The sequence below is a fragment of the Neofelis nebulosa genome, chromosome 15, assembly GCF_028018385.1.
Source record: "Neofelis nebulosa isolate mNeoNeb1 chromosome 15, mNeoNeb1.pri, whole genome shotgun sequence".
Classification (NCBI taxonomy): domain Eukaryota; kingdom Metazoa; phylum Chordata; class Mammalia; order Carnivora; family Felidae; genus Neofelis; species Neofelis nebulosa.
Window position 1 is genome coordinate 50,118,438 of NC_080796.1, and position 27,201 is coordinate 50,145,638.

The 27,201-nt window shown below is 52.9% G+C and overlaps 1 protein-coding gene across 6 annotated transcripts; it reads right to left on the bottom strand.

Annotated features, from left to right (window-relative positions):
- Positions 1 to 16,588: 16,588 nt before the first annotated feature.
- BLACAT1 (BLACAT1 overlapping LEMD1 locus) lies at positions 16,589 to 24,707 on the bottom strand. Of its 6 annotated transcripts, XM_058700692.1 has the most exons (3): positions 23,387 to 23,587; positions 22,209 to 22,382; positions 16,589 to 19,052 (listed from the first exon to the last, which is right to left on the bottom strand). In XM_058700692.1, exon 3 carries the CDS (start codon positions 19,011 to 19,013, stop codon positions 18,912 to 18,914), a length of 102 nt encoding a protein of 33 aa, XP_058556675.1. In that variant the 5' UTR covers positions 19,014 to 19,052; positions 22,209 to 22,382; positions 23,387 to 23,587; the 3' UTR covers positions 16,589 to 18,911. The 6 variants fall into 6 exon arrangements, 3 of the variants coding, with proteins under 3 accessions (XP_058556675.1, XP_058556674.1, XP_058556676.1); XM_058700691.1 differs by lacking the exon at positions 22,209 to 22,382 and having other exon boundaries at positions 23,387 to 23,595; XM_058700693.1 differs by lacking the exons at positions 22,209 to 22,382; positions 23,387 to 23,587 and adding an exon at positions 19,433 to 19,728.
- Positions 24,708 to 27,201: the final 2,494 nt, after the last annotated feature.

Genomic DNA, 27,201 nt, shown 5'->3' on the forward strand with positions numbered 1-27,201 from the left:
TACTAGCAACCAACCCCTTTTTGCCTGTTAGATATCATGGTGATCATAATACAGACAGTGTGACATCAGTCAACCCCATAGCAACAGACTGATGTGGAAGTCAGATGATTAATTTAACCTGAGTTCAGACAGAAGGAGGCACTGGTTGATTTTATGGGCAGCCTGCCACGATGAAATGTCAAGAGATGCAGAGAAGTTATCGTTATGTACAGGAAGTGAAGGGAAAGAGATACTACGGCACCAAACAGTGCCAGGAAACTGGGAAGATAAAGGAAATATCGAACAAACTCAGGTGCCAAGGTCATCATCAAAAGATCGACAGTAGTAGATGGGTGATTTGGCCATGTACTCTAGGGAAACTGAGAAAGTGGGAGAAGCTATATTAACTTGTCAAAGAATCCCTCATTTAAGAATGAGGAGATCCTTCAGACCATTAGCTTGAGTCTTTTTAAAAAGACCGCTGAGACTTTAAAAACAATTATGTAAGATGAAATGTAAGTACGGGAAAACACACTGTCTTAATTAAATGCCAGGAGTGGGAGGGAGTCACCTGAAAGGGTTACACGGACAGCGAACCAGCCTGTCTGGAGTCAAATCCCGGCTTTGCCTCTTACCAGCGGGGTGACATCAGGTGAGATAAGTTACTAACCTCATTATGTCTCCTTTGCCGCCTCTGTAATGGGGATGACAACAGACCCACCTTACGAGGTTGTTACTGGACGTCAAGGAGTGTACAATACACAAGAAATGCCTAGCACATAGTAAGTCCTGTCTAAATGTTTCCCATTGTTCTAATTATTCGTGAGCCATGTCCTCAAAGTTTCCACACCCAGTCCCTTGCTCAGGAGGCGCCATCCCATTTACACTCGCCCATGGGACTCCACCATTTCAACACCATCCGGATTCTGGGAAAAGATGAAGCAATTTTGCGTGTATTGTCAGGGAGGCTCATTGAATGATTCCAGGCTGTGGTTCTGAGGGCTACAGCTCCAGAGTTTCTGAATAGAGCATCAGTTTCCAAACAAACATGTAATGCAAACATTTGCCAACATCCAAACATTGGATTCACCAAACAAAGACTTGGAAAATTGACACATTTGTTTCAATCAAAGCAAATAAATGATAGGCTTGGGTTATTAGGATGCATACGCATTTTGTTTACATTTCCCGGAATTGCTTTCGACAAAAAAGCAGCCAGCAGGTGGAACTGCTTCCATTTAAACAGTTAGACTATTAGGATGAAACAGGCATTTCTAGAATATTTTCTTAGACCTCTGCGGTTTCAAAGAAGCTAGGTTGACAAAGGATTCAATCAGATGATCTGATTGGGTTGAGCCTCCTATTATGCACAAACTATTCTGTCTGAAATTATTCTCCTGTAGATCCCACCCAGCATATCCGTGATTCTATTCTCAGCATTATTCTGTTTAAGAAATCCTGTACTCTGCAGTATCCGGAAATACTCGGTTTTGATGGTTGCGGCACCCATTTCTCTTGGTTTTATCTGTGAAGTCCCGGGCATTAGCTTGTTTTTTTGTTTATTATTCCTCCCATGGCTGTAAAGATATTTTATTCCATTTCTTGAGGGAAACAAGTTTTAATTGCCAATTGACGAGGTATTCAACATGATAAGGTATCTAAACCCTGAGAGCTTCCTCTTTTCATTAAAATGTAGATCCAATTTCTTTTCCCTTAATGCCACATGCTGTTATTAAACTGAAATAACGGAAATAGTAAAAGCCAGATGTCACTTCGGTCTCAGGTTTGACGTGGGGCACAATTTCCTCTCCTCAAGTTTAATCTGCCGTTATTTACTAACCCCATCCTTTGGAAGAATGCACAATTTAAATGTAAATGCAATTTACATAGGGGAGAAGATAGTAGATTTGCAGTTTCAATTGCCAATAACCATTTGCAAAGGGGGAAATCAACTAAAGCAAAGATCAGCAGCTGTCAGGCTGAAGTCTGCATCACTTGCCATTATCCTAGACTCTCCTCCTGAAGACACCTGCCTCTGAGCCTCAGCTAGGCGGGCAGAAGGAAGTGGAGAACCGAGGCATTTCCCCAGATATTTCAAACTGCATCTACTATTGACTAGGGGAGAAAAGAGGAAGTTTGGGTTTCAATGTGCAAATTCAATTGGCATCATCATTGGAGTCATTAACTGAGTCATCTCTTTCAACAAATATTTATTGATCATCTCCTGTAGGACAGACAACATGCTTGGCCTAAATTAGAAAATGGTAGAGGGGCGCCTGGGTGGCTCCGTCAGCTGAGTGTCCGATTCTTGATTTCAGCTCAGGTCATGATCTCACGGTTGTGTGATCGAGCCCCGTGTTGGGCTCCGCGCTCAGTGTGGAGCCTGCTTAAGTCTCTCTCTCTCTCTCTCTCTCTCTCTGCCCCTCCCCTGCTCACTCGCAAAATAAATAAATAAATAAAAAACGTTAAAAAAAAAAAGAGAAACTGGTATAAGAGAAGACAAAGATACAGCCCTTCATTTAAAGAGCTCATTGTCTCCTTCAAGAGAAACAAATGATTTCGAGAAAATAAGGTAAGCTGTTAACAGAGTGCTCCTGTAAACCCAGATTTGGAAGCCCTTAGGGTTGAAAGATTCATTTAGACTGAGACTTCCAGAATGATCAGTCGTTTGCCCTATAACAAGGGGGCTGAGGACAGCCTGTTCTAGGAGTGTGGTGATAGAAGAGACAAGAAGAAAATGAGTGTTGGGGGGGGGGGGCTGGTAGAGGAGCGGAGGGGTCAGGGCCAGCTTCTGAGCCGTGCTGAGGAGTTAACCCTTCAGGCACATTTGGAAGTTTGTAAGTAGGACTTGGCAAGATTACATTTGTTGGACGCTGGCTGTAGGGCTCTGTGTTTATGCATCCGATATGATTTAGGGTGGGTTGGGAGTGGATGTCAGTTGATAGTGCAGAGTCTGGAGGCTATTGGGAGAATTCTTACAACAGTCCAGAAAAGAGTGGATTCAGACTTGGACCAGGCCAGTGTGGGGGAGGGCGGCAGAAGAAGTCACATGACTCATGAATGATTTAGGAGCTGGAAGAGCCAGGGCAGGGTGTCTTTTTGGATGTTTCGCCCCTTGACCTCACTCTTCCAGGCACGAACTCCATCTCAATCTTTTGTCTCAGCCATGAGCCCACTTGGAGTTTGGTCTACACAGCACTGATGCTTTAATTATTCTGTATTCATCTAGTCAGTGCTTGATTATCCACACTACTTGAAGGCAGCAGCGTTGCAGACAACCCATAACTCTTCTATTTGGCTTCGGAATTAATTACACCTTTTAGAGCAAATTTGCCTTCCTAATTAATCTTTCTTAGGCTAATATTAAAATTAACTAAAGGGCACCTGGGTGACTCAGTCGGTTAAGCGTTCAGCTTCGGCTCAGGTCACGATCTTACGGTTTGTGAGTTCAAGCCCCGCATCGGGCTCTGTGCTGCCAGCTGGGAGCCCGGAGCCTGCTTCGGATTCTGTGTTACCCCTACACACACACCCTCTCTCTGCCCCTCCCCCGCTTGTGCTGTCTCAAAACTAAACATTAACAAAATTTTTAATGAAAAAAAATCAAATGAACTAATACTCCCCAAGCCCAAAACAGCTGGGCAGGGGAAGGGGCGAGCAGGGCTGAACAGCAGGAGAAAGCCACTTCACCTTAAAATTCAGGGTGAATCATCCACAGGGGCCATGAGCTGGGTCTAGCTCATTGAGAGGTGGCCATATAACTAGAGACTTCAGTGCTTTGGGGGTTCGGTTGCCAAGCACCTACTATGCACTGAGCACCTGGCTGAGCCTGAAGATGGGAAGATAAACACAGCGAAGTCTCTGCTGTTAAGGAGCTGCCTGTTTAACGGGGACAACGGAGGAGTAAACAGATCGTTTAATCAAATGCAGTCAGGGCTCTGGCAGAAGCATCTTCTCAAGAGAATAAGGCATGAGCAAGGTTAATGGAGAAAAAACAAAAACAAAGTTGTATGAGACAAAGGGGGGTGGGGCGCCTGGGTGGCTCCGGCGGTTAAGCGTCCGACTTCAGCTCAGACTTCAGCTCAGGTCGTGATCTTGTGGTCCGTGAGTTCGAGCCCCGCGTCGGGCTCTGTGCTGACAGCTCCGAGCCCGGGGCCCGTTTCAGATTCTGTGTCTCCCTCTCTCTCTGACCCTCCCCCCGTTCATGCTCTGTCTCTCTCGGTCTCAAAAATAAATAAACATTAAAAAATAATTTTTTTTAAAAAAACAAAGGGGGGAAAAGTTGCCTAATTGCTGTTTCATAAACACACCAGCAAATACGCTTTTAATAAAATGTGTGCATGTAGTTTCTTCTTCCAGTAACTCAAGTTTGCAAATTTTGGTGTGATCTTCCCTAGTGATTAAAAAAAAAAAAAAAAAAAAGTTTACTTCTTTTGAGAGAGGGAGGGAGGGGCAGAGAGAGAGGGAGACAGATAACCCCACATAGGCTCTGCACAGGGCTCAATCTCATGAACTGTGAGATCATGACCTGAACAGAAATCGAGATGCTTAACCCACTGAGCCACCCAGGCGTCCCTTCCCTAGTGATTTTTAATTATAATATTTCAGCACCAAGATTCCCTCCAAGCTGCCATGGAGGGGTGGGGGCACAGAGCAGCCCCACTCAAGGGCAGCCAGGACAACTCCACCCCTGCCTGCTTTACATGTTGAGCTCCTGTGAGGACTACCTTTAAAGGAAGAGAAAATGGCCCTAGACCCAACATAGGTCTAGCCTCTAGCCCTGTTACGAAGACAAAGCAAACCGTGGATACTGACAAATCATGATCCGGAGGGCTCCCTTCCTGGTGTCCTGTAAGTCCTGCCTACAGAGATTTATTGTGCATAAACCTGAAAGAAATAATCTGTGGGTGACAGAGGGATAACTGAAATGTGTTTTTTGTCCTCAAAGGGATTAGGTTCTAGGTGGAAAAACCAAAAACACGCAAGGGAAAAGGTAAATCAAAGTTCATAATCGAATACCAACACAGTGGTACCCATGGGTGCCCCAGGAGTTCGGAAGCAGAGAAGAAAATCACCATTGGTTGGGGGGTGGTAGGCGTTCAGGGAAAGCTTCCTGGAGGAGGTGGAATTCAGAGCGCAAGCTAACGCGTAGGCAAGGTCTAGGTAGGCAGGAAGCACGAGGATGGGCATCCTAGGCTAAGACACTAAAAGGAACAGCTTTGAATCCAAATGACAGCCCCGCCTTAGTTTAAAGCTAGGTTCTCTTTTCTGCTTATTATGGATCTTTGATAAAAAATACAATTGCTGAGAAGTCTGTTTTGCTTGCTGTTTGCTATGAGCATTGTGAGACCTTTCCTGATTGTAACCCACTGTAGAATGGGCTGTAAAAGTTCCTAAATGTAGCCTGATATGTAATGGAATGAGTGATTGTATACAAACTAACCGGCATTTCTCGCTTCTGTAAACCTGCTTGCTTAGCACATTCCTCACCTACCCCCTTCCCCCTTTCTTCCTCCCACCACAAGTAAAAACCTCCCCTGTGCTATTTGTCTCTGTCTATAAAAACGCTATACCAACCCTAATCGTGGCCTCTTGTGTCACCAGCGATGAGTGCGCAGAGGACCAGGTTCGAACCTGCAATAAACGACCCTTGCCGCTTGGCTTTGACTTACGACTCTGGTGGTCTTTTGTGGGAGGTTTTGGAACTTCAGGCATTACAGACACATCGTGAAAAAGGAAAATGGAGAAGGAACGGAGTAGGCTGGCCACAGCAAAGGATTGCTTTGAGAAGTGGATAGATACAGTTGAACCAGAGAGCCCTAAGATTTCATAGTAAGGTGTAGGCCCCCAGGACCCTTCTTCCTCCAGGCCCACTCAAGGGCAGCCAGGACAACTCCACCCCTGCCTGCTTTACATGTTGAGCTCCTGTGAGGACTACCTTTAAAGGAAGAGAAAATGGCCCTAGACCTATGTTGGGGCCTCCCATTCTGGGGCCCGCTGATGCCAATGATGGGTTGCCCCTCGAGGCCGCTGATAGCGCTCAGTGATGACAGCAGGGCCATCAGGAAGAGGAGCCTGACGGTGCAGGCCAAGATGCATTTTGGAAGAAGAGACACCCGCAGGGAGGGAGATGCTGTGGGTTCTTGGCCCTAGTCTCTCCATGAAATGGTCATGAACAGTAGTGAAGGGAAGGCAAGGAGCCCTGGGAGTGCCAGAGTCCCAACTAGGAGCTCAGAGGCCACCAGAGGACCTTGAGAGGTAAATGCAGAGTGGTCAGGAGTGTAGACTCTCCGGTCAGACTGCCTCTGTGCCCTGGACCTGCCACTTATTATAAGCTCTGTTCCCCCGGGCCCTGGCTTTCACATCGATAAAGTGGAAATATAACAATAGTACCTTCTTCACGGAATTATTGAGGACTGAATTAGTGCATCTCAAGTGTTTAAAACACTATTTTCACTAAGTGCCCACGGGTAAGTGCTCCAAAGTGTGAGTTGTAAGTAAAGCCCCGTTACTATGCCAAGGCATTAGGGTCCTATCCCAGGGCTCTTGGTGGGGAGGGGACACAGGTGTGACAGTGTCCCAACCTCATTCAGCGTCCTAGCCCACCTTTCCTCTGGAAGCCAGAGAAACAGAAAGCAGCTTGTCCTCCTGTAAAGAACCATCAGGGATCTGCTCTTCCTCCAAGGAACACTTGAGAGAGAGAGAACGAGAACATGCTGGAGGGGATGGGCTTACAGCGCAGGAGGGGGAGAGGGTTCATTCAGCACCAGGAACACTCACTAAGGAGCAGCCACAGTTAATAAAAGACAAGAAAAACCAGGTGGAGAGGGCATGGTGGGAGATCCAGTCCTCTCCCTCAAACCCAGGAAAGGTCAATACCCGTGGCTTAAAGGAGGCTCTGCAGGAGTTTAGGACAGCACAGAAAGATAATCAAGATGGAAGCAAAAGAAGAAAGAACAAGCAGGAACATAAAACGGAGCAAAGCACGAGGCTAAGGGAGAAGGGAGCCCTAATGGCCTGTATACACGTTTATTGTATCTGCAGGAGGATTTCTAATTTGACCTAGCTTTCCAGCAGCCACGCAAAAATTGTCCATTCCATACTCATAAAATAAAAACAAAATAACTGTTCCAGAGAATTCTATCTGTTCCTGGTACTAAGAAGCGTAGATGTTTCCTGGGGATCCTCTGAGTGTGCAGAGCAATGGGGTGACAGCTGCGGGGCAAGGCTGCAGGTTGGCGGGGGTGGGGGGCGCTCAGCGAAGGGCCCCGGAGGCACCAGGAGCTCTCAGCTTTATCCTGAGGACAGCGTGGGCCAATTTTTATTTCCATAATTTTTAAACCCAATTAATTTTAAACAGTTTCAAGCAGAAGAAAATTATAAGCAAATATAAAGCGAAAATATAATGAAAGTCACACATACCCTTCACTCTGCTTCAATAGCTGTGAACGCTTTGCCTGTCACCAAAGGGCTTTGAGCAGGGGAGTGACATGATGACATTTATGTCTGAGAGAAATGCCTCCAGAAGCTTTGGAGAGAAAGACAGGAGTGGTGTAGGACTGGACATGGGTGTCATTAGGTTGAGGCTGCAGCGAACGTTCATTCATTCATTCGTTCATGCATGTATTCATTCATTCATCCAACAAATATTTCCTGAGTCCTACCACATGCCTGGCAGTGTTCTCAGTGCTGTGGATTTAAAGGTAAATAAAGTAACGGGGTTCCTGCCCTCCTAGAGCTTATGTCCTAGGAGGAGAAAGCAGACAAGCAAGTGAAACGAACAAGAAAATTTCGGAGTGTGACAATGAGACAGACTGATGTGACAGAGAAGGTCTTGGGGGCGCGGGGGACTAATTCAGCCTGGGTGGTCAGGGAGGGTCAGGCTTGCGTTCCCGCAACAGGAAAGCCTGCTGGCTGCAAGAGTGGGGGAGAGAGGAGACCAGAGGGGCAGGGCGAGAAGGGGTGATGGCTTGGACTGAGGTGGAGGCAGTGGAGGTACAGAGAAGTGCATTTGGGGGGACAGTTAGGAGGGAGAGCCAACAGGACTTGGCGATGGATCAAATGCAGGGGTGTCAGGAATCACTCTCTGGCTCCAATTGAAGGATGATTCCCGGCTCCAATATGTAGGCAGACAAGGGTGCCCTTTACTGAGACAGAGAAGAGGGGTAATGGGCAGAGCTCGGATCCCCAGGGGACCCCCTCACAGCCTTTCAAAGTGAGAGTCTGACAAAGTGAAGCCATTTCTATCACCAGCTCCAGTCAAGAGATCGATTATCCATGCAGCTTCTGGATCAGACGGTTGCCTCAGGAAATTCCACGGGATCACCGCCATCACCCCTAACCCTCCAAAGCTGGTAGTAAGCCACCGCCACTTCCGATCACATAGAGAGTATGGAAGGACGCTTGCCTGGGCAGTGGACAAGGTGATGGAGATACCACAGCCTCTGGGGGAGGGTGGGGACATTGAGCTGAACCAGAGGACTATGGTCTCCATGGTGATGTTTCTATCATGATAGCAGGGGTCCTGTGAAGCCACGTCTGTGTCTCACGCCATTTTGGGGCTTGGCTGATCTCAATGCCCCCCATCTCAGGCGGTTATGAGGGCTGAGATTCAAAAGGAGCAGGGTTTTGCTGCTTTTGGAATATGCAGGTCTACGCAGGTCTGGCTACAGGGAAGCCTAGCATTAGAATTTCAATCCTGTGACTTTTGCATGGTGCACAGATTAGAAGGGACACAAAAGGTGGCCTGTGAAGACAGTCGGGGCAGGGAGGAGAAAGATGCCCCCCAAAGCAATCTAGACAGGAGACCACAGTGGCTAGGCGGGTGTCTGTTTCTGGAAATGACTCCTCCAACTCTCCTTCGCCCCATTTTTAGCTATTATCAGTCCTTGCAACACCTTGCCCTAGAAGGGCATTTTTTTTTTTCAGCTGTCTATTTTTGGGGGGAGGGCAGGGACGGGCATTCGGAGTCATTGTCTGGGAATGAATCCTGGACAGCAGGAGGTTGCTGCTCTCACTCCTCGTCCCCATCACCCCATCATCTGTCACCCAGCGAGGGCCGCGGGCAGCCGGGCTGCGGACTGCCTAATGAAGACAGAGAGGTGGTTCCGGCTGTGCACAGGTGCCGCTTCCCCATTACCAGAGGTGACATTCCGAAACACTCCTCATTACAGAGCAGACATTGGACAGGGCTGGGACACATATTGATGGCAGCAGGGCCAGCCAGCGTCTGTCTCAAATCCCACTGCCCCTGAGAGAGCAAGCGAGAGAGCCAGAAAGAGGCGTCATGAGTGTCAAACGCACAGGCCCCTCACTTTGCAGAGAGAAATTCATTCTTGCGCGCATTTAGGGCTAAGTCCTTCTCGCCGCTGCCCGCACACCCAAGGGTCCCTATCTTCAGGCACCCCCAGCGCCGGCCAGCTCCTGAAGAACCTTCAGCTCCTTGCGTCCTGGGAAAGGCTGGTGGTGGGAATGGCTGTGGGTGGGTGGGGGCTGGTGCTCGGAATCAGACCTGGATGTGGAATGGGGCCCACGATGTAGCTAGGGGCGATGCAGGCAGGCCAAGGAGAAGAACTTGCAGACTGAGGGCGATCGGGGAGGGCGCAGGGGGAGACCCACAGCCGTGGCGTCTCCTGTGCAGCAGACAGTAAGTGGACAGATCTCCAGCTGGGCTGGGCTGGGCCGCGCGTTCCCCTTCGGGGACTGCCGGAACGGCACACCCGGCCCGCGCCGACGGCTCCCGCTGCCGCCGTAGCCGCGAGCGAAGTGGCTGACGCCGGCGGGGGGGCGGGGGGGGGGGCGCGGGCTTCCCGCGCTCGCCGCGGCCCGGACACCCCCGCCCGCCGCTGTGCGCACGCGCGCTCGGCCCCGCCGCCCCCGCCCGCTTCTAAACCCGCAGCAGACGGAACTCGACTTAAAAATAACTATTTTGACAGTTCAGATGTAAATATGTGAACGACGCGTGGGGCTGTTTTTCCTTCACACTTCCCCTCACCCCCTCGCTCCCTACCCCAGCCCCCCCTTACTCGGCTGAGGCTGAGATGATGGGAGAGCGCCGCCTGCAGGACGCGCCCCAAAATGTAGCGGAGGGCAGGGCGGCGGTGGAAAGTGACCGGTCCGAGAGCACTAGGCCCCTTGCGGGGCGGGGGGGGGGGGGGGGGGGGGGGGGGGGGAGGGGGAGGGGGGAGGAGATGGAAGAATCAGAAGTTGGAAGATCCCCAGCTCGCTTGGCCACGCCCCACGACACTGCATTTAGGGGCATCCATATCTATTTCTCGTCTGTTACCGGAGAGAGGAGAAGTTATCTAGGATACAAGTGAGCTAATTTAATAATTCCTGACCTCACCATACGCGTCTTCAATTCAGCTTGAATTGTGTTTACTGAATCTCTATCGTGTTTACCGAATCTCTGGCTCTCTCCGGTACCGACACTGTGCCGGACGCAGGGGAAGATGTGAGATATGCAAAACTTTTTGCCATTTGTAACTCTTGTTTCAGGTGACCCTTTGGGTTAACTCATATTTAACCCCTGCTTGGTGCCGGGCCCTGAGCTAAGGAAGCGCTTCAGCACATGCTGTCCTATCGATCCTCACAATAACTTGTGGGATGGGCGTTATTATCTGCATTTGACATATGCCAAACAGAGGTTTGGGGAGATTGAGTTCTCCAAGCTACCACAGCTAGGGAAGAGAATTGAAATCAGAATGCGAGTCTGGTGCTGTTTCCCCCAGAGCCAATTGAGAGGAAGGGAGGCAGAGGTCCACCCATCCAACAAGCAGGGAAACCGAGGTCCAGACAGACAAAGACACGTGTCTGTCTTACCACCAACAAGCACCTTAGCTGGAGCAGAGCCAGGACAAAAACACAGGAGCTTTAGGATTGCCAGCCCAGGTTTTTGCCAGAGGTTTTCTGACTGTCTCCTTGGAAGGAGGGTAGAGGAAAAGGTAGCTGGAAAGAGAAAGGAAGGAGAAGGGAAAAGGAGGGAGGAGGTCTGGAGCATAAGCAGGCATAGGCTGGGCAGAGCCGTGAGATAGGGGCAGTTCCTTGTCAGACCCCCCAGCTACACCTTTCTTTGTTCCCCTTTTCCCCACCAGGTCGTCCCCAGCCTGATGTACCAGTGATGCTGTGGGGCAAATGCCTGATGACTGCCCAGTCCTTGCCTCCCTCCTGGATTACAAACCCTAGGGGATCAAAAAGCAAAAAGCAAAAGAGAGGAAGCACTGATGAAATTTCAGGTATCGGACTCTTGGGGAGGAGAGACATTTGGGAGCAACGGGGCTTGCCTGCAACAGAAGAGGCTACGTATAGCTTTTGCTTGCAAGGTCATGGCTGGCTCTGGCTGTGCATATGACTACGGGCAGATGTCTGCAGCTGTTGGCAAAGAGAGAAGGGTCCCTGGGATCTGTGCTTTGAACGGTTTTTTCCTCTTCATCTTTCAAGGCTCAGCTGAAATTCGCCTCCTCTGTGAAGCCTTCCCTGATCCCTCCCCACTTTCCAAACAGCTCCGCTCTCTCAGGTCCCTGCAGCCTTAAAGCACTTTGCTACACTCTTCCTAAGGTTTCTTGCATCCCTCAAGCCTTGGCATGTTGCTTTTTATTAAATTGTGAGTTCCTCAAGGAGCAGAGCAATGTCTGATGTCCCTGTTTCTCCTGCAGCTCCTCCCACGGGACTTTGCACTGAGTCAGGTCTCATCTTGATTGAAAGGCTTGAGTCGACAGCAGTACAGGGCACACTCTCTCCACACAAGGAGGTAAGGACTGGTGCTGACAGCAGAAGGGGTAGGGACAGACGTCCCTGCCGACTCCTGAAGGCTGAAAGGTGTGGGGCACTTGCCTGCCCCAGACCATTTCACAAACACTTGCTGAGTGTTTACGTGCTAGGCAGCATGGTAGCCGAACCAGGAGAAGGGGCAGCCACCCCTTTCAGGAGCAGCGAATCCACTGCTCTAAACTATAGATTAGCCTCATCCTGCCCCAAACCACTCCATGCCTATAGGATGCTGGCTTTGGGGTTAGACCTTCTGGTTCTAGCTCTCCGAGCCCCTCTCAGGGCCCCTTATTTCAGTGATAATTTGGAATCTCTGTCCCTCCGATCAAAGTGGAGTCATGATATAAGAATTCTTTTTAGGATTTTATTTTTAAGTAATCTCTACACCCAATGTGGGGCTCAGACTTACAACTCCGAGATCAAGAGTCACATGCTCTGCCAACAAAGCCAGCCAGGCACCCCAAAGATTTATTAAAAAAAATACTTTTAGGGGTGCCTGGGTGGCTCAGTCGGTTGAGCGGCCGACTTCGGCTCAGGTCATGATCTCGCGGTCCGTGAGTTCAAGCCCCGCGTCGGGCTGTGTGCTGACAGCTCAGAGCCTGGAGCCTGTTTCGGATTCTGTGTCTCCCTCTCTCTCTGATCCTCCCCTGTTCATGCTCTGTCTCTCTCTGTCTCAAAAATAAATAAACGTTAAAAAAAAAATTAAAAAAAAATACTTTTATTGATGTATAACTCACATACCATATAATAATTCTTATTCTTAATGTGAAGCCATCTTGCAGCATTTTGCTCTCCTTGTAAGTCTGAAACTTCCCATTTGTTCTGTCAATAGTCCTGAGAATCCCAACTAAAGGTCTTTATTCTGTCTGTAAAAATAAAAGCACTTTTCAGACTATGTGATCCTATTATAATCCTAAACCACCTTCCCTGTTTCCCCACCCCACCTCCTCTAACCAGCTTGATCCCACTATTTCTCTGAGATTCCAGGAGGCAGGAGCCCTGGATGTATAGGAAGCTCACAGCTCCAGGGGCTCGGTGGGTCTCCCCAAGCCTCCTTCTAAGCCCTGTCACCTCACTTGACTTCCATGCCCCTGACTTCCTCCCAGTCTCCAACCTTCCTCCTCTCCCCGGCAGAGTCGGTAGAAATAAATGTTTAGCTTCTGCTGCCGGAACGTATCACAGTGCGAAATAAACACGGATGCCCCATCTACCCTGACAACATAATTCATTTACTGCAAAGGGATATAATAAAGTCTGTTTATTACAGCAATTAACAGAGCAGCATTTGCCGGCATGCTTTTCAGAGGCAACCAGAAAAGTGCTTACTCCAGGTGCATAGATTCAGGAAACCATGCAACTTGAGCCAAAATGAAACCAATTAGACGCTTAGTAAATGCATCCCAGCCACCCTAGAAAAATTAGCCATCCTGGAGTCAGTTCAGCTGAGGTAGAACCTCTGTACAGGAGTCCAACACAGTATGAGTGCTACTTTGCTGGGTTTAGACCTGGACCAGTCTCCAGGGTCATGGTCTCGAGGATGTGCATGAAATGGTCCCCCCAACCCAACCACCCCAGCTGCTGGGTTCAAATCTCACTGACGATCAGAACATACAGGTGGGGAACATTAGCACCGTTGACTTTCAGGGTACCACTGGGGTGGAAATGGGGACATAGGGAGAGGACCAGAGGCTGGGCCAGGGAAAAGGGACAGAGTATGATCAGCTCTAAGAAATCCTTTCCTCAAACCCCGACTTTAAGAGCATTGTCAAAATTTAAGACCTCAAGCACCTGGAGAGAAACGTGGCTGTATGTGGGGGTGGGTAGGAAGGAGAGGAACCCAGGAATCTGCTTTCCAGCCTGGAGGATGTATGCTACCTTGCTTTGGGCACAAAGACTGGACAAAGACACGAAGTCAAATTGCCCTAGTTCTTTGGTGGAGGGGCAGAGGCGAAGGGAAGTACCGGTTTAGATTTCCCAGTGATGGTAAGTGTATCTGATTGTTAATTAATCAAACTTAGCTCTCCAGCCCTTTCAAGGGACCGGGGGTTGGCCTGTACCAACAGGACATTCTTTGGAACCAGGTCTGATTTTCCCAAGAGGAGCAGCAGCCACCACCCCCCGCCCCCCCCCCCCCCCCCGACCAATGTCATAGCCGTGTAGGAAAAACTCATCTAGAGCGGCAGCTCTTTCTTTATCCTCTGGAGCAGCCTCTCAGGTAGACCATGGGGAGTTTTGATCTCCCTGAAAATATGAAACAGAGCTCCTAAGCCAGCTCGAAACCCAACGGCTCACAAGTGCAGAGGCAAACCACCGCCAATTCCCCTGGTTGAGGCGTGCATGACCCAGTGGGTTCCCCCTTTCCTCCATTACTCTTTTTTCTTCTCAGGCCTCTGGGAGAAGATGCGGCATTGAAGGATGAGGGCAGAAGCCCGCCTGGCCTCTCTGGAACAGAGAAAGTCAGAGCTTTGAGCATCATGAACAACGGGATAAAAATAGCAGCGTTGCCATGGCAACGGAGGCTGGGAGAGTCCTGAGGATCTGGCTGGGTCCTGCCATCTCCCCTGCAGCCTTCCTCCCGCCTGTCTGATGGAACACAGGAATGACTGAGGGAGGAGGACAGGCTGCCCGAGAAGGGCAGGGAGACAGACCAGTAGCCCACTAGGAAACCCTTGAACTTCAGAGCCTCGAGTTGCTGTCGAGGTGCCCAGCTTTGGGGGCTCCGGGCTTTTGGAATGCCTTCCTCAGGATAACGAGTTCCTCCAGGGATGGGCTGGGTAGTTCCCCCAACCTCACCCTCCTGGCGGATGGTCCTGGCTTCCCTGTGGATAGCCAAGGTTTCTGTTTCTTCTTCGTGATCTGTGGCTCTGATCCTACAGGAATTTACAGAAGGGAACCCAGACTGGACTGGCCACACAGCCCAACACAGTAGGCACTGACCTAGGGGGTATGGCCTGGGGAATAGAGGACTCACTCGGACCAGCCCGCCCCCTGCTCCTAGCTTTTTTAGCCACGTAGGCTTAGGATGCTGTTTGTATTGGGAACAGGGTGATGGTGGTGACAACTCTCTCACGCTCTTGCTTTTGTGTCAGAGGGATGGAGCGTTTGTTCTTTGAGAACAGATTCTGGTTCTCGGTTTTGATGGTGTTGTCAGCCCTGTCACCTGCTGGGCACAGCAGCCACCTCCAGGGTGGACACCAGGCTTTCTGGATCAGCCTACCGGGAGCCCCCCAAACGCAGCAGCCAGAAGTTTCCTTCTCTGGTGAAAGCCCGTCTTCATCGTTGTAAACCAAGTGTTTGCCTCCAAAAGTTCAAGCTCATCTAGGCACATCTGATACAAAGTGCCCTTGTGATGAGTGCCTTCCTATGAGGTGGGGAGGAAATGAGTCTTCTTGCCACCTTTTATAGAGTCTGGGAGAGAGGAGGCAAGTTACTGAGGTCAGGAGCCAGCCATGGTGGAACACTGGGAACCTACGGGCGGCAGCTCTCCATCCAACGACGGCCAGTCATCAGCCCATCCCACCATGGGCACATCCCAACCCACCGGAGAAATGCACATTCATTCTGCAGGCCGGGCAGATTGCAGCCTGACTTCCCCTTGCAGAAGGCAAGGTAGTGAGGTGGGGTGGCTTGAGCAGCTTGGAGACGGGCTCACCAGCAGCTGGGTAGAGGGGAGCCCATGGGTTACAGAGCCAGGGCCCCGAGCTGGTCCTCTGAGATCCCATCTGCCAGGGGTGGAGTGTGTGTGTGTAAGAGAATGTGCACAAAAGCGGCACCTGAGGTGGCCTAGACAGGCCCGGCTGCAGGAAGGAGGAGAGGCAGAACTGCTCGGGGCCCTGGGGGAGGGTTCGAGCGGAAGCTATGGGTGCCTTGGCTGTCCCTGTCACCACCCCCGCCATTGCCTAGACCTGCCATACGGCTTCCACCTGCCCTCCCCACACGGAGCTGCAGACACGGAGCCCAGGAGACTACAACCCCTGTGCCTCCTCAGCCCTGAGCCCCACTGAGGCTCGACTGCCCAGGGCCACAGAGTCCTGGCCTCTGATGGGGGGTACTTGGAGGACGTTGGTGGGAGGAGACTGAGTCCCAGAAATAGGACATGATTAGCCTAAGATCACACTGTCATCAGTGTCTAAGCAGCAGGGCCGGAACCCAGGAGATCTGGTTCCCAGCTCAATGCCCTTTGCATCCACTGTGGTACTTCGTGCATATTTCAGTTAAATTATTGCTCTTTTTATTTGTTTCAAAAATAACAATCTCTGTATATATTTCTGTTGACTCCTGCGACATCCAAAAAGCCCTTCCCTGGGAGTGGAGAAGGAAATGATATTCTACTAAAATAAAATAAAATAAAATAAAATAAAATAAAATAAAATACTTCAAGAAGCCCTTCGGGGTCCCTAGGGCCCGGCCCCAGACAACATTCGAGTCACAAGAACCTCATGCACCCCTCACGTTTCTTTATCCCCCATTCAACAGCCCGCAGCACAAGAGGGGAAAACTGAGGCCCAGGGAGGCCAGGGCCTCCCGCCCTCCAGCAAGGACTCAGTGCCACACAGCAAGAAGGAGAGGCCCGCCTCCTTCCAGAATCACTGACTCTTGTGCCCCCTTCCTCCGCCCAGGAGTTCCCGTCCCCCTCCTCAAGGTAGAGTCTGGGAGAGAACTGTGGGGTGGAGGGAATTAGGAACGGGGAGGGCAAAATGGACCAACCTGTCCTCTGGGGAGGAGCCTCAGGGCAAGGCAATAAACGGGGTGGCCAGACCTCGATGCCCCAAAAGAAACAGAAGAAAGAGAAGCCTGGACTGTGAGCCAGAGGCCTGGGGCGCACGGTCTGTGGACACGAGGGCTTACCCAGAGGCAGACGGGCAGGAACAGGTCTCCAGATCGGCTCCAGGCGCTGAGAGGAGCCAAGTCACCATTTCCCTGAGAAGGAGACCGAGGGAGGGACGGTGGGACGAGGGGTGGGTATGGCTCAAAGCTGTTGCCGCCTCCTACTCAGCAAGGCATTTGCCCCCACCTTCACCCTGGATGAAGGAGGGGCCACGGGCTGCTGTCTGCAGGCACCGCTAGCCCTCCACTCAGACCAGTGATGCCCTGACCTTGGGACCTCTCCCATGCTCCCCTAGCAGGGGCTCCAGATATCCGGTATCCCTTTGGAGTCAAAGGAGTTCTCCCCGGGGGAAGAAGCTCTCTGGACGGGCTTACTGCCAGACCCCTGCAGCAGACATCGCTGCCGAGCCCCGAGAGGTACGCAGGGGCAAAACCCTCCTTCGCCACCTCTCCTGACCTTTCCTCCGGGTGAGCCCATGCGGTCAGGACCTAACACCCAACACCTCTGAGGTTCCAGGGATACAATTTCATCCTCCACCGCAAGAGTGGCTTCTCTAAGCCTGCAGCCTCACAGGCCACCGCTAGGGACACACATGCCCTCCAGGCGGGCTCCCCTGCCGCCTGATCAAGGTACCCTTGAAAGCGTTTTCTGCCCGTCTCTGCTTCTTCCAAGGCCTCTACCGTCCAAGAGGCCAAAGAACCGGGGAGCTTTTCCTCTGTCCCTTGTGACCCCACTGGCCTTTATTGCTGTTTCCTTGAGGGAAGGACTTCTGTTTATAGTTCTTTGGATATAAAAGGAACTAACAGATTGTACAGGTCTGGGGCTGGGTGCTAGGGGCAAAGGAGGTGGTTGGAGGATGGGAGGAGAGGGATCGTAAGCGGTGCTCTGGCTTCACAAAGATGACCTGTCTCCCACCAAATCTGCCGGAAGCTCAGGAAATGCCCCTGAGCATGGGGCATGAGCTGGACAGGCGAATAAAAGCTGCGAGGACAGGATGTGCCTTTGCTTCTCCCAGGTTCCGGATGAACCAGCACAGGTGGTCTTCTGCCCTCCCTGACTGCCCAGAGAGGCACATTCCAAGAAAAAGGGCACACAGCCCCACCTTCCGTCCTGGGATCCTGACCTCCTCTCCCTAGCCCACCTGTTAACTGTCAGAAAGAATATTCTGTCCCCGGAGGCTACCGGGCATCTGACTCTGTTCCTGGGCCGACCTGCTCTGTGCTGAAGGAGAGGGCAGACTTGCTAAAGTTACAGAATCTGCCCAAAGTGTCTCTGCCACTGCCATTGCTGCCCGTGTGACCCTCTAGCACCCGAGAGGTTCGGGCACTGTGACAGGAGGGTAAGTTAGATCACATGGGAGGAGGGAGGAGGGAAGGAAGGAAGAAGGAAAGGGGGTTTTGTCTGCTTCTTACCGGCTGGAAATAGGCTGGGAGAGGGGGCTGAGACTGACCCTGGAAGACTGAGGGGAGTGGAGAGATTAGGGGGGAAAGGCGAGGCAGGTCCTAGAGGGTCCCTCTACCCTGTTTCCCCCAAAGGCACAACATGCAAGCCCTTCCCTCTCTATGGCTTCTGAGAAGAGAAAGTAGAGGCAGGTGGGCAAGGAGAGGAGACAGGAGAATAAAGGGAGGACACGGCACAGTCCAGGAAGGGGGCCCCACAGTCTGGTCCTGGATGACAGTTCCCAAGAAGGAGAGTCGGGGCCTGGGAAACAGGCCCCCACATCCGTGCTGCTGCAAGGAGGTGTGCCAGGGGTCAGAGGGTCTGCGAGGCCAGGCCTGGAGAGAAAGCTGCCTTCTGGAGTGCGGGAGAGGGAGGCGCCCAGGGGACACCGAGCTGGCCTCCTGCCACGAGGACGTTGCCTGCCTCTCCCTGTCCCGACTCTGCCATCCGACTCCCAACCCGGCTGCCCGCCTTGGTCCTGGCTCCACCTGGCCCAGGAGAACGCTGGGAGGGGACAGGAAAGGACCCCTCTCTCAGGGATGCTGCTCCGGAGAGGCTCCTGCCTCAAGTCCCGGGCTCCCAGGAGAGACTGCATCCTGGCTTTGGAGGGGGGCTCCTCTTACACCTCCACTCGGCCCGGCCTGCCTGAGGCCTCCCCCGGCGTGGGGGCTGCCGGGAGGTCCAGTTTCCTATCCAGGAGCAGCGCTCCTAGCCCACCAAGGCGGCACATCCCTCAGCCGAAGAGTCACCCTGAGTGGAGGGCTTGGAACCCTGAGGGCAGGAAAGAAGTTTCACTCCTGGGGCTGCTCCGAGGCTTCTTGGCCAGGAGGGTCCTTCCAGAGGTGGGCGCGCCCTCAGGCCTGGAACCTGCTGGAGGCTGCAGAAGGGGCCCCGGTCCAGCTCACACGGCCGTTTCCCGCTCTCTGTGAACTTCCTCCTTCTTCCTCTTCATCTTGCAGAAGCCGTGGAGGCCACAGAAGCAGGCAAAAGTGAACTGGGGCATGCCCTGGGCCAGGCTGGGGGGATGCTCACCGGAGAAGATCTGCAGGGAGAGGCAGGGGAGGAAGAGGGGCAGGAGGAAGGCGAGAGAGAGAGAGAGAGAGAGAGAGAGAGAGAGAGAGATGCAAGCTGGGGTTAACGTTCCCAGAGCCCTCCGGATCTGGCCAGCCACCACCACTCCCTGAGCCTGCCAGGCCCTGCCAAACCTCTCACACAGGTGGGGGGGTGGGGGTGGGGGTGGGGGTGGGACAGGCATCAAACAAACAGCCTCTGTGAAAAGTTCAGCATTTCCAGATCTCTGTGGAGCTGATGTCATTCCTCAAATCGGAGCCTGGGTGAGTCCTGGGTGGGGAAGAGGGAGCCCCAGCTACTGCTGCCTTTGTTCCTCTCCTGCCCGCTCTGCCTCACCTCACCACCGCACACCTGTGGTTGGGGAACAGGAAGCAAGCTGGCCCAAAGGAAGCTCCGTGCCACCTGACCCGGGTTAGGGGTGGGGGCTTCCACTCGCTCCTCTAGGTCACACAGTCCAATGATCCAAATGGGGGACTTTGGGGGCACCTGGGTGGCTCAGTCGGTTAAGCGTCTGACTTCAGCTCAGGTTACCATCTCACGGTCCGTGAGTTCGAGCCCCGCGTCGGGCTCTGGGCTGCTGGCTCAGAGCCTGGAGCCTGCTTCTGATTCTGTGTCTCCCTTTCTCTCTGCCCCTCCCCGTTCATGCTCTGTCTCTCTCTGTCTCAGAAATAAATAAAAACGTTAAAAAACAAACAAACAAATAAACAAATGTGGGACTTTGTGGGCCTGCATCCAACAGCCTTGACCTTGACACCTGGAACTGAGTCACGGGGTCCCCCCCTTTCCTCGCAGCCCCCATCTGCTTAATACCCTTCAGGAAACCTATAGAAAACAGAATGGACTTTCTTTGCTCAGAGCAGCACAAATCCCGGTCCTCCTCGTGCAGAGAACAGACAGCGGAGAATTCTTTTAGCCAACAGGCTATTTTATTGAGCAGCTATGCTGGGCAACGGGGTGGGGAGGTAGGTACATAAGGGTAAAGATATAGTTTCTTCCCTGGCAGGAAAGTAAGGCTGAGATAGAGGCTGAGGCTGGGTTCGCCCCGGCTCGGCATGTTATCTCCACTCCCGGCTGACACGGTGCCCGGGCACCCAGCACTGGAGGCGGGCGCCCCTCTGGGAGCGGGGGCAGTCTGGCTAGGGCTGGGAGCAGGCTTCAGGAGGTGGGTACCCACCCTGCAGAGTCCTCCAGCTCGCTTCTCTGCCCTTCCTCTGCCCCTAGCCTGCCCTGGAGGGAGCAGATGTATACTCAAGTCGGCCGAAGCAGAGCAGCTGGGCACCAAGAGAGCACTCTGCGTGGAGGTCAGGCTCCCATCCTAGGCCTGGTTTGGATCATTTTTCTCTTTAGGAAGAATTTGGGGGGCAGCCCAAATGCTGAGAGGAAGGAGGGAGGTGTGGGGCTATGCCGAAGTCAGGAATCAGGAAGCATGAGGGATGTCCCCGGCCCGGCTCTGCATCGGGTGGTCCCCCTGTATTTGAGGAACCTGGCAAGGCCCAGGCGACGGCTCTCTGGACAGTTCCACAGGTTTGGCCAACATTGCTCCTTTGGACAAACTTCGCGTTTCCGCAGGCCGAGCAGAGGGCCCCGGCTGGCAGGCCCTCACCAAGCGCGGTGCCCACAGTGGAGCCGGGTCCTATCAGGATTCTCCCCTCCCTTACCCTCCAAGTGTCCTGGTAATACAGCTAATGACTGTAATTAATAGGTGCAGTGCATTTCCAATGGCCAGCTGGGTGGGCAGGAGGCCCAGCCTGAGTCAGCATGGGTAGGTAGACTGGCCATTTAATCACCCGATTTCCAGCATCCTCCACATACCCACTCTCCTGGAGTATATATAGAGAGCAGAGAGCAATCTCCAGGATATATATAGACAGAGCCGGGACGCAACGACCATATTTCTAGATCTATCTCCCGCAGCCATCTCTGGATCCCTCCCGTGACAAACCTAGAGAGACTGGGATCTAAACTGGGGCTTAGATGGCCTGGGCTCTATTCTTGTCTCTGACGCCGGCATGCTGTGTCACCCTGGCAAGTGGCTGTGCCTCTCTGGGCTTTCACTTCCTCATCTCAGTGTACCAAGGGGTTACCTAAAGGGCCAGAAGGGCACTAGAAATCCTGGTCTGATCAGGAAGACGGGAGGGAGAACAGGTGGGTTTCCTTATAGTCAGTAATTGTAATGCATCCACTTCCTTTGCTTAGGGGGATGTATGTCAAGGGTACTATCAACACAGCATTTCCTCGATTACAGGAAAAAATACGTGGGGAGAAGTCAGTAGGCCCAACAAAGCTGATCTGGGGAAGGAATTCGTAGTTAAAACAAGCCAGGCAAGTCGCTTTGACCATGACTCTCCCACCCCAAGTCTGGGTCCAGGCGCAGCTCAGGGTCTCTGGCCCCAAGGTGCATAGATCCTCTTTTCTCCCTACCATACTTCCCCTCCAATGTCTGCTCTTTCCAAAAAAACAGTAAAAGTGGGGGTGCCTGGGTGGTTCAGTTGGTTAAGCATCCAACTCTTGACTTCCGCTCAGGTCACGATCTCACGGTTCGTGGGTCCGAGCCCAGAGTCAGGCTCTGCACTGAACAGTGTGGAGCCTGCTGAGGATTCTCTCTCTCCCTCCCTCTCGGCTCCTCCCTTGCTTGTGCACATGCACGCGCGTGTTCTCTCTCTCTCTCAAAATAAGTAAATACACTTCAAAAAAATCTTTTAGAAAACCCCAGCAAAGTGTACCCCCTGAAGTGACTGTTCCTCCCCAAGGTCCTTTGGGAGAGATGAGAAAATCCTGCCTTTTTTGCTAACTGTAGGGAAGTTTGGGGCTAGAGGTTGGAGGAACCAGGACCTACACATCAGAGTTTCCAGAGGGTTGGATGAAGCCAATATATATATCTTTGATATATAAAGTGCTCTGATTGTCCTCTGCCTTCCCTACCAGGGCCCGACAAGTTCGTCTTCCCTATAAGGAGTGGGACTCCAAGCCCTGAAAGCAGTCTGGGCTCTGTGCATGATACAGGTCCCTGGGACGGTCCCCAAAGTGGGGAGCTGTGGAGTAGAGAACGCCTTCCCATTCCAGGGTTATCTCTCCTGCTCGGGGTCCCACTCAGCCTTCAGGATCCCTCTGCGATGCTGGCAGGTACCTGGGGAGCTGTCGGGGCTGTGCCTCCACGTCTCTCTCTGCTTTGCCCACACTGCCTTGATCCCTTCACACTTTGCAGAGTGTCTCAGCACCAACAGGAGGGCTTCCTGGAAAAGGTAGGTCCTGATGAACTTCCTCCTGCTCTGTCTACTTGAGGAGAAAGGGTTTTGAGTGTCTGAAATGGGCAGAGTGCAGAGTTTCAATGAAGCAAGTGGACCAGCGCCTGGAGGCAGCCCCTACTTATCTGTGTTCGTGATGGAAACTTCCCCTCCCATCCTGCAGCTTCCCCTCCGGCCTCAGCTTCCGTGCCTCTAGCCCAGGAGAGGCTAAGGGATAGAAAGATGGCCCCCATCAACTCAGCATAGGAAGGAAAGGAAGGTGGACACCGGACAGACCCCCCCGCTAACTCACAGTTGGCTGCATCTGACTGCAAGCTGGTGGCTTGGATGTATTCCCCATCCTCCTCTCTGGCCTTTGTCCCCAGCTCAGATCTGAGATGATCTGGGGTATGGAGGCGAGAAAGAGCCTCTGCTTGGCCAGCTCTGTGGGAGCCGAGCTGAGGTGTGAACCCATAGCTCATCATCCCCAACCACCAGGGGGTTCCCAGCCTTCCTGTTGACCCCTTCCCCTGTCCCTCAACCTTGCTTCTCCTCTCTATACCAGGCACCCTCCCGGGGGGGGGGGGGGGGCAGCCCTAGCACGTCCACCCAAACTGGGGCAGTGGGTCAGAGATGGCTTGAACACGTTGGAGGGACCAAGAGAGAGAGGGTCCCAGAGCAATCTAGACACTAGGGGAGGAGACAGCCACGGCTTCATGCTGGCAGACCAGGAACTCCTAAGTGCCTCGGATTTGGGCAATGTCCTCCACCAAAGTGGACGGCAGTGGGGGCTGGAAGGGTAGGGAGATATTTACAAGTGTTGGGACATGCCTGGAATCCTCTGCCAAACAAAAAAGAAGGGAGAGAGAGGTCTTCCCTCCCACCCCCCTCACCTCACCTCCCAAAGCAGAAGCAGAGTGGCGGCGGAGAAGGCGCCCCCCAGCCTCACTCTGCCCCACCCCCACCCCAGGTAAAGGGCAAAGGAGAAGTGGCCCAGCGCGCCTCCAGAACAATGCTGAACCCCCGCCCCCTCCCCAGCGCCCCTTAGCACCGCGCCTCAGTAATTAAAATATGAATTCACCTTCCCTCCCCGAGCCATTCATCACTGCGAAGGAAAGCAGCTGCGGCTTAGGAGACCGGATTTGGGGGATTAGCTCGGGCGGTGGAGCAGACACACCAGGAGAAAGAATTAAAAAGGAAGGGGGTGAATTGGGTTTTCTCTCCCCACCTCCTCCCTCTCCCTCCTGCTGCCACCGAGCCTCACACCCCACCCCTTCCCCCAAAGCCTGGCCTCTGCAGGTTTCTGGGAACTGTAGTCCCCAAGACGTTGTTGATAAACAGGCAGGCCAGGGGTGGGTGGTGGCACAAACTACAGATCCCAGGACTTCTTCCCGGAGTTGGCAGAGGCGAAGCTGGGCACAGGCCTCCGGTCTGGGAGAAGCCCTCATTCTCCTTGGAGGTTAACTCCTTCTTGGCCTGCTTGAGACTGACTTCCAGCCTCTGGCTGACTGAACTCCTTGGAATCTGGAGCCAAGGTCCTCTCTGCCTTCGAGGGCTTCCGGGCCAGCCCCCCTCATTTCTCGCTTGCCCACCTATGGAGAAAGCGGGGATGCTCCTCCCACCTTTCCGAGACTTCTAGGACAAACAGGCATTCACCGATGCTTCCGGGGGACTCAGGCGCCATGGGAGCTGGAAGGGTCAGAGCACTAACAGTCTTGACGTGTTTTTATGCCCTGGGCCTTCCAGGAGGCCCACCGCTTGGCAGAGGCTGGCCTATCTAAAGAGTCATTGGAAGCACGACTAGGGTCGTCAGCTTAACATTCAGCAGAAGCTGGGAACGCGGCGGTCCAGGCTATCAGTGCTAGAAGGTCTTCCAGAGGCCAATGGTCCGTGCTATCCCCTTCTAATGATGGGACAGAGATTTTTTCTTTCAATAGTCTTGCGCTTAAAAGGAGCAGACTTTTAGCAGTGAAACTCCACTTCCACTAAAAACAGGGCAAATACAACCGGAGAGATTCACTTGAATCTGTGTTGTTAAGTGTGGGCCCACTCTCTCAAAGGGGGAGGGCTTATACTGGGGTAGCTCTGAGGACTGTGAAAAAGTCTGAGGTTCAGAATATTTTTGGTTTCAGCTGTCTGCAGGCAGGGAACAGGATAGATGCAGCCCTCTGATCCGTGAATCCTCCAGGGAGAAAGGGCATGAGGCCAGCTTGCCTATTCAATGCAGTTTAACAATTATGTGAAACATATAATTACATATCTCTGCCAGGCCTGCACCACTGGCAGTGGCCAAGAGGCAAAGAACAGAGAGAAGCTGCAACCTTGTAACCCCAGAAGCACCCTAGGCCCGGGCCCAGGAAGGGTGGGCTTGCTCTGTGTCCCTGTTTGTGGCAACTTACTGCTTTTACCCCACCCGCCTTTTCTCCCAGTTCACAATTCATTCGACAAACGTGTGCCCAGCAGCGGCTCCTCAGAGCCTTGTCTTGCTGGAGCTTTTCGGAGGTAAAATCTGGCATGGTCCCCTGTTCCCTTCCTCTAGGCCCAGCCCATTGCGGGGGACTCCCTGGCAAACCGTGCAACAGGATTCCTGTGAGGGACCCAGTTGCAGAGACAGGAAGGGGGCGCTGTTCCAACCTGACTTGCCCATTAGATCCGGAAGCTAAGGGGAGTAAGTCGGGTGCCTGGATGTCCTCGCACAGAGGAAGGAACAGAGGATAGGCTCATTCGGAGCCAGGGGCAGCTGGATGAGGAGGGAGGTGGGGAAAGGTGGTAGCCACCTCTGATCTCTGGGCAAGAGGACCCAGAGGGAAAGTGAGAAAGCCTGGCAAGTCTCATCCCTGTTCCTTGCACCACCGAAGCTGGGGCGAGAGGGGAAGTGGCTTGAAGCAGCCTCAGCAAAAACCCAGCTGGCTTGGGCTTTCTCTTTGCTTCTCCTATTGTTTTGATTTTCTCCCCCTCTGCTGTTGCTGGAAAAGGAAAACCAGCGATGGACGAAGGATGGTTAGAGTTGGGCCACGGAGCCAGTTTGTGGACATGCATCCAGCACTTTCCAGCTTCCAGAGTGCTCTCCCATGCCAACTTGTTGGCTCTCCCCACATCCAGCACGATGTGGTAAGAATCCAGGTTCAAATCGCTGCCTCTGCCCCTTACTAGCCCTATGAACTTGGGCTCGTTTCTTGGCTCCCTTCTGCCTCAGATCTCCCAAAGTAAAATGGGATAATCACAGTACTTTGTTCTTAAGAGTTGTTTCCAGGATTAAATGAGCACAGGTAAGACGGATAGAATCTTGCCTGGCACAGAGCCAACACTAGGCGAATGCTGGCCAGGGAGATGAAGGGCTCCGAGACATTGTAAGTAACTTGCCTCCTGGTTCTCAACACCAACTACCGTACCCTCTGATTCTTTAGTGGTCTGTCTTAGACAGACTGGGGGGCTTGGAGGGGAGGCGAGGGTGCTTCCACGGCTGCTCCAGCCAGATTGCCCGCCGTATTTCCATCAGCTGGAGCCTTCCAGGAGGGCTGGGATGGAGTTAGGCAGATGCAGATCTGCATGGGAGTTAGGGGGTAGGACAGGAACGGGAGAGGGAGAATGGGCCTGGGGAGTCGGGCAAGGTGAGTGGCAGACGGTGCGGGATAGGGAGAGGAGGTACTTGTTCCCAGATCCGGGGAGAGGGTGACAAATGCCAGGATGGGGTAGCAGACCAGGCGCTAGCAACCCCAGACTCCATCTCGCAGCCCACGGGGAGAGGCTGCCTTCCTAGTTTCACGCTACTGAACCTCCTCTCCCTGAGTGGCCGGCCTGAGTTCTCCCGTTTCAACCACTGAGAAGTCCCGAGATCTCTCTTACACAGAGAAGGCTGTGGATTCCGAGCTGACCACAGAGAAGTGAGCAAGGCCGAGAAGCACAGGCTGTCCTGGTGGCACTGAGTGAAGGCCGGAGGGCTGTGTGGTCCCATGCCCTTGACGCTAGCCCCCAAATCTCTGAGCATGAGCCAGTCCTCAATAACATGGCAAGGGGGTGGGGGGGAGGAAACCAACTTACAGACCTCAGCACCCCCTGAATGTGTCTCCATCCTCAGAAGGAATCTCCCTCTGGAATCACCAGTTCAGCCTCTTCATTTCAGAGTGAGAGACCAGGCCCAGAGAGGGGAAGTGACTTGGCCCAGCTCACACAGCCTTGGCCCCAGACCCCAGGTTACCAGATCCCCTGCAGGCCCCATCCCCAAGTGGAAACCTCTCCTGGTGCCCCCTTTGTGGCTGGCTCCCAGCCTGGTCCTGTGGGGAGGGAGGTGCAGATCTCAGAAGGAGCACGCCCCTCACTGTAGCCCATGGCTTTTAGCCCTACATGAATTAGAAACAGCAATCACATAGGAATGAAAAGCCATAGGCCACAGCAGAGCTGAGGGGGTCCAGCGGTGGGAATCTCAAAAGGATGCGGGGAGCTGGGGGTACCTGGGGAGCCCTCCCTCCTCTTCCCACCAACCCTTCCCACCCACACTGCCACCCTCGAGGTACTGGGCCCCCCAGGTTACATTCTCTCACCATCCCCCACCACCTGCCCTGGCCCCAGCATTAAAGCCTTCCCAGTAATGAGTTTCCAGTTCTGGCCCCACAAAGTCCCCACACAATGGGCCTCACTCCGGGGTATGAGGAGGGGTAGCTTCCTGGCCATAAAGGACCTCCTCAAATTCCCTTAATTAGCTTCCAGCCCCCTGCTCCGGGTCCTTAACTACCCCCTCCCAGAGAGAGACAGTAAGGCCGGATCTTTTCAATGATACTGCAGCCAGTGCCCAGGGCCAGCCCCATATTAGACTCTCTCCTTACAAAGCTTAACCCTTCCTAGTCCAACCACAGGAAGCAGAGAGGGCAAAGGAGGGTGTGGGTAAAGGAGAGCTAA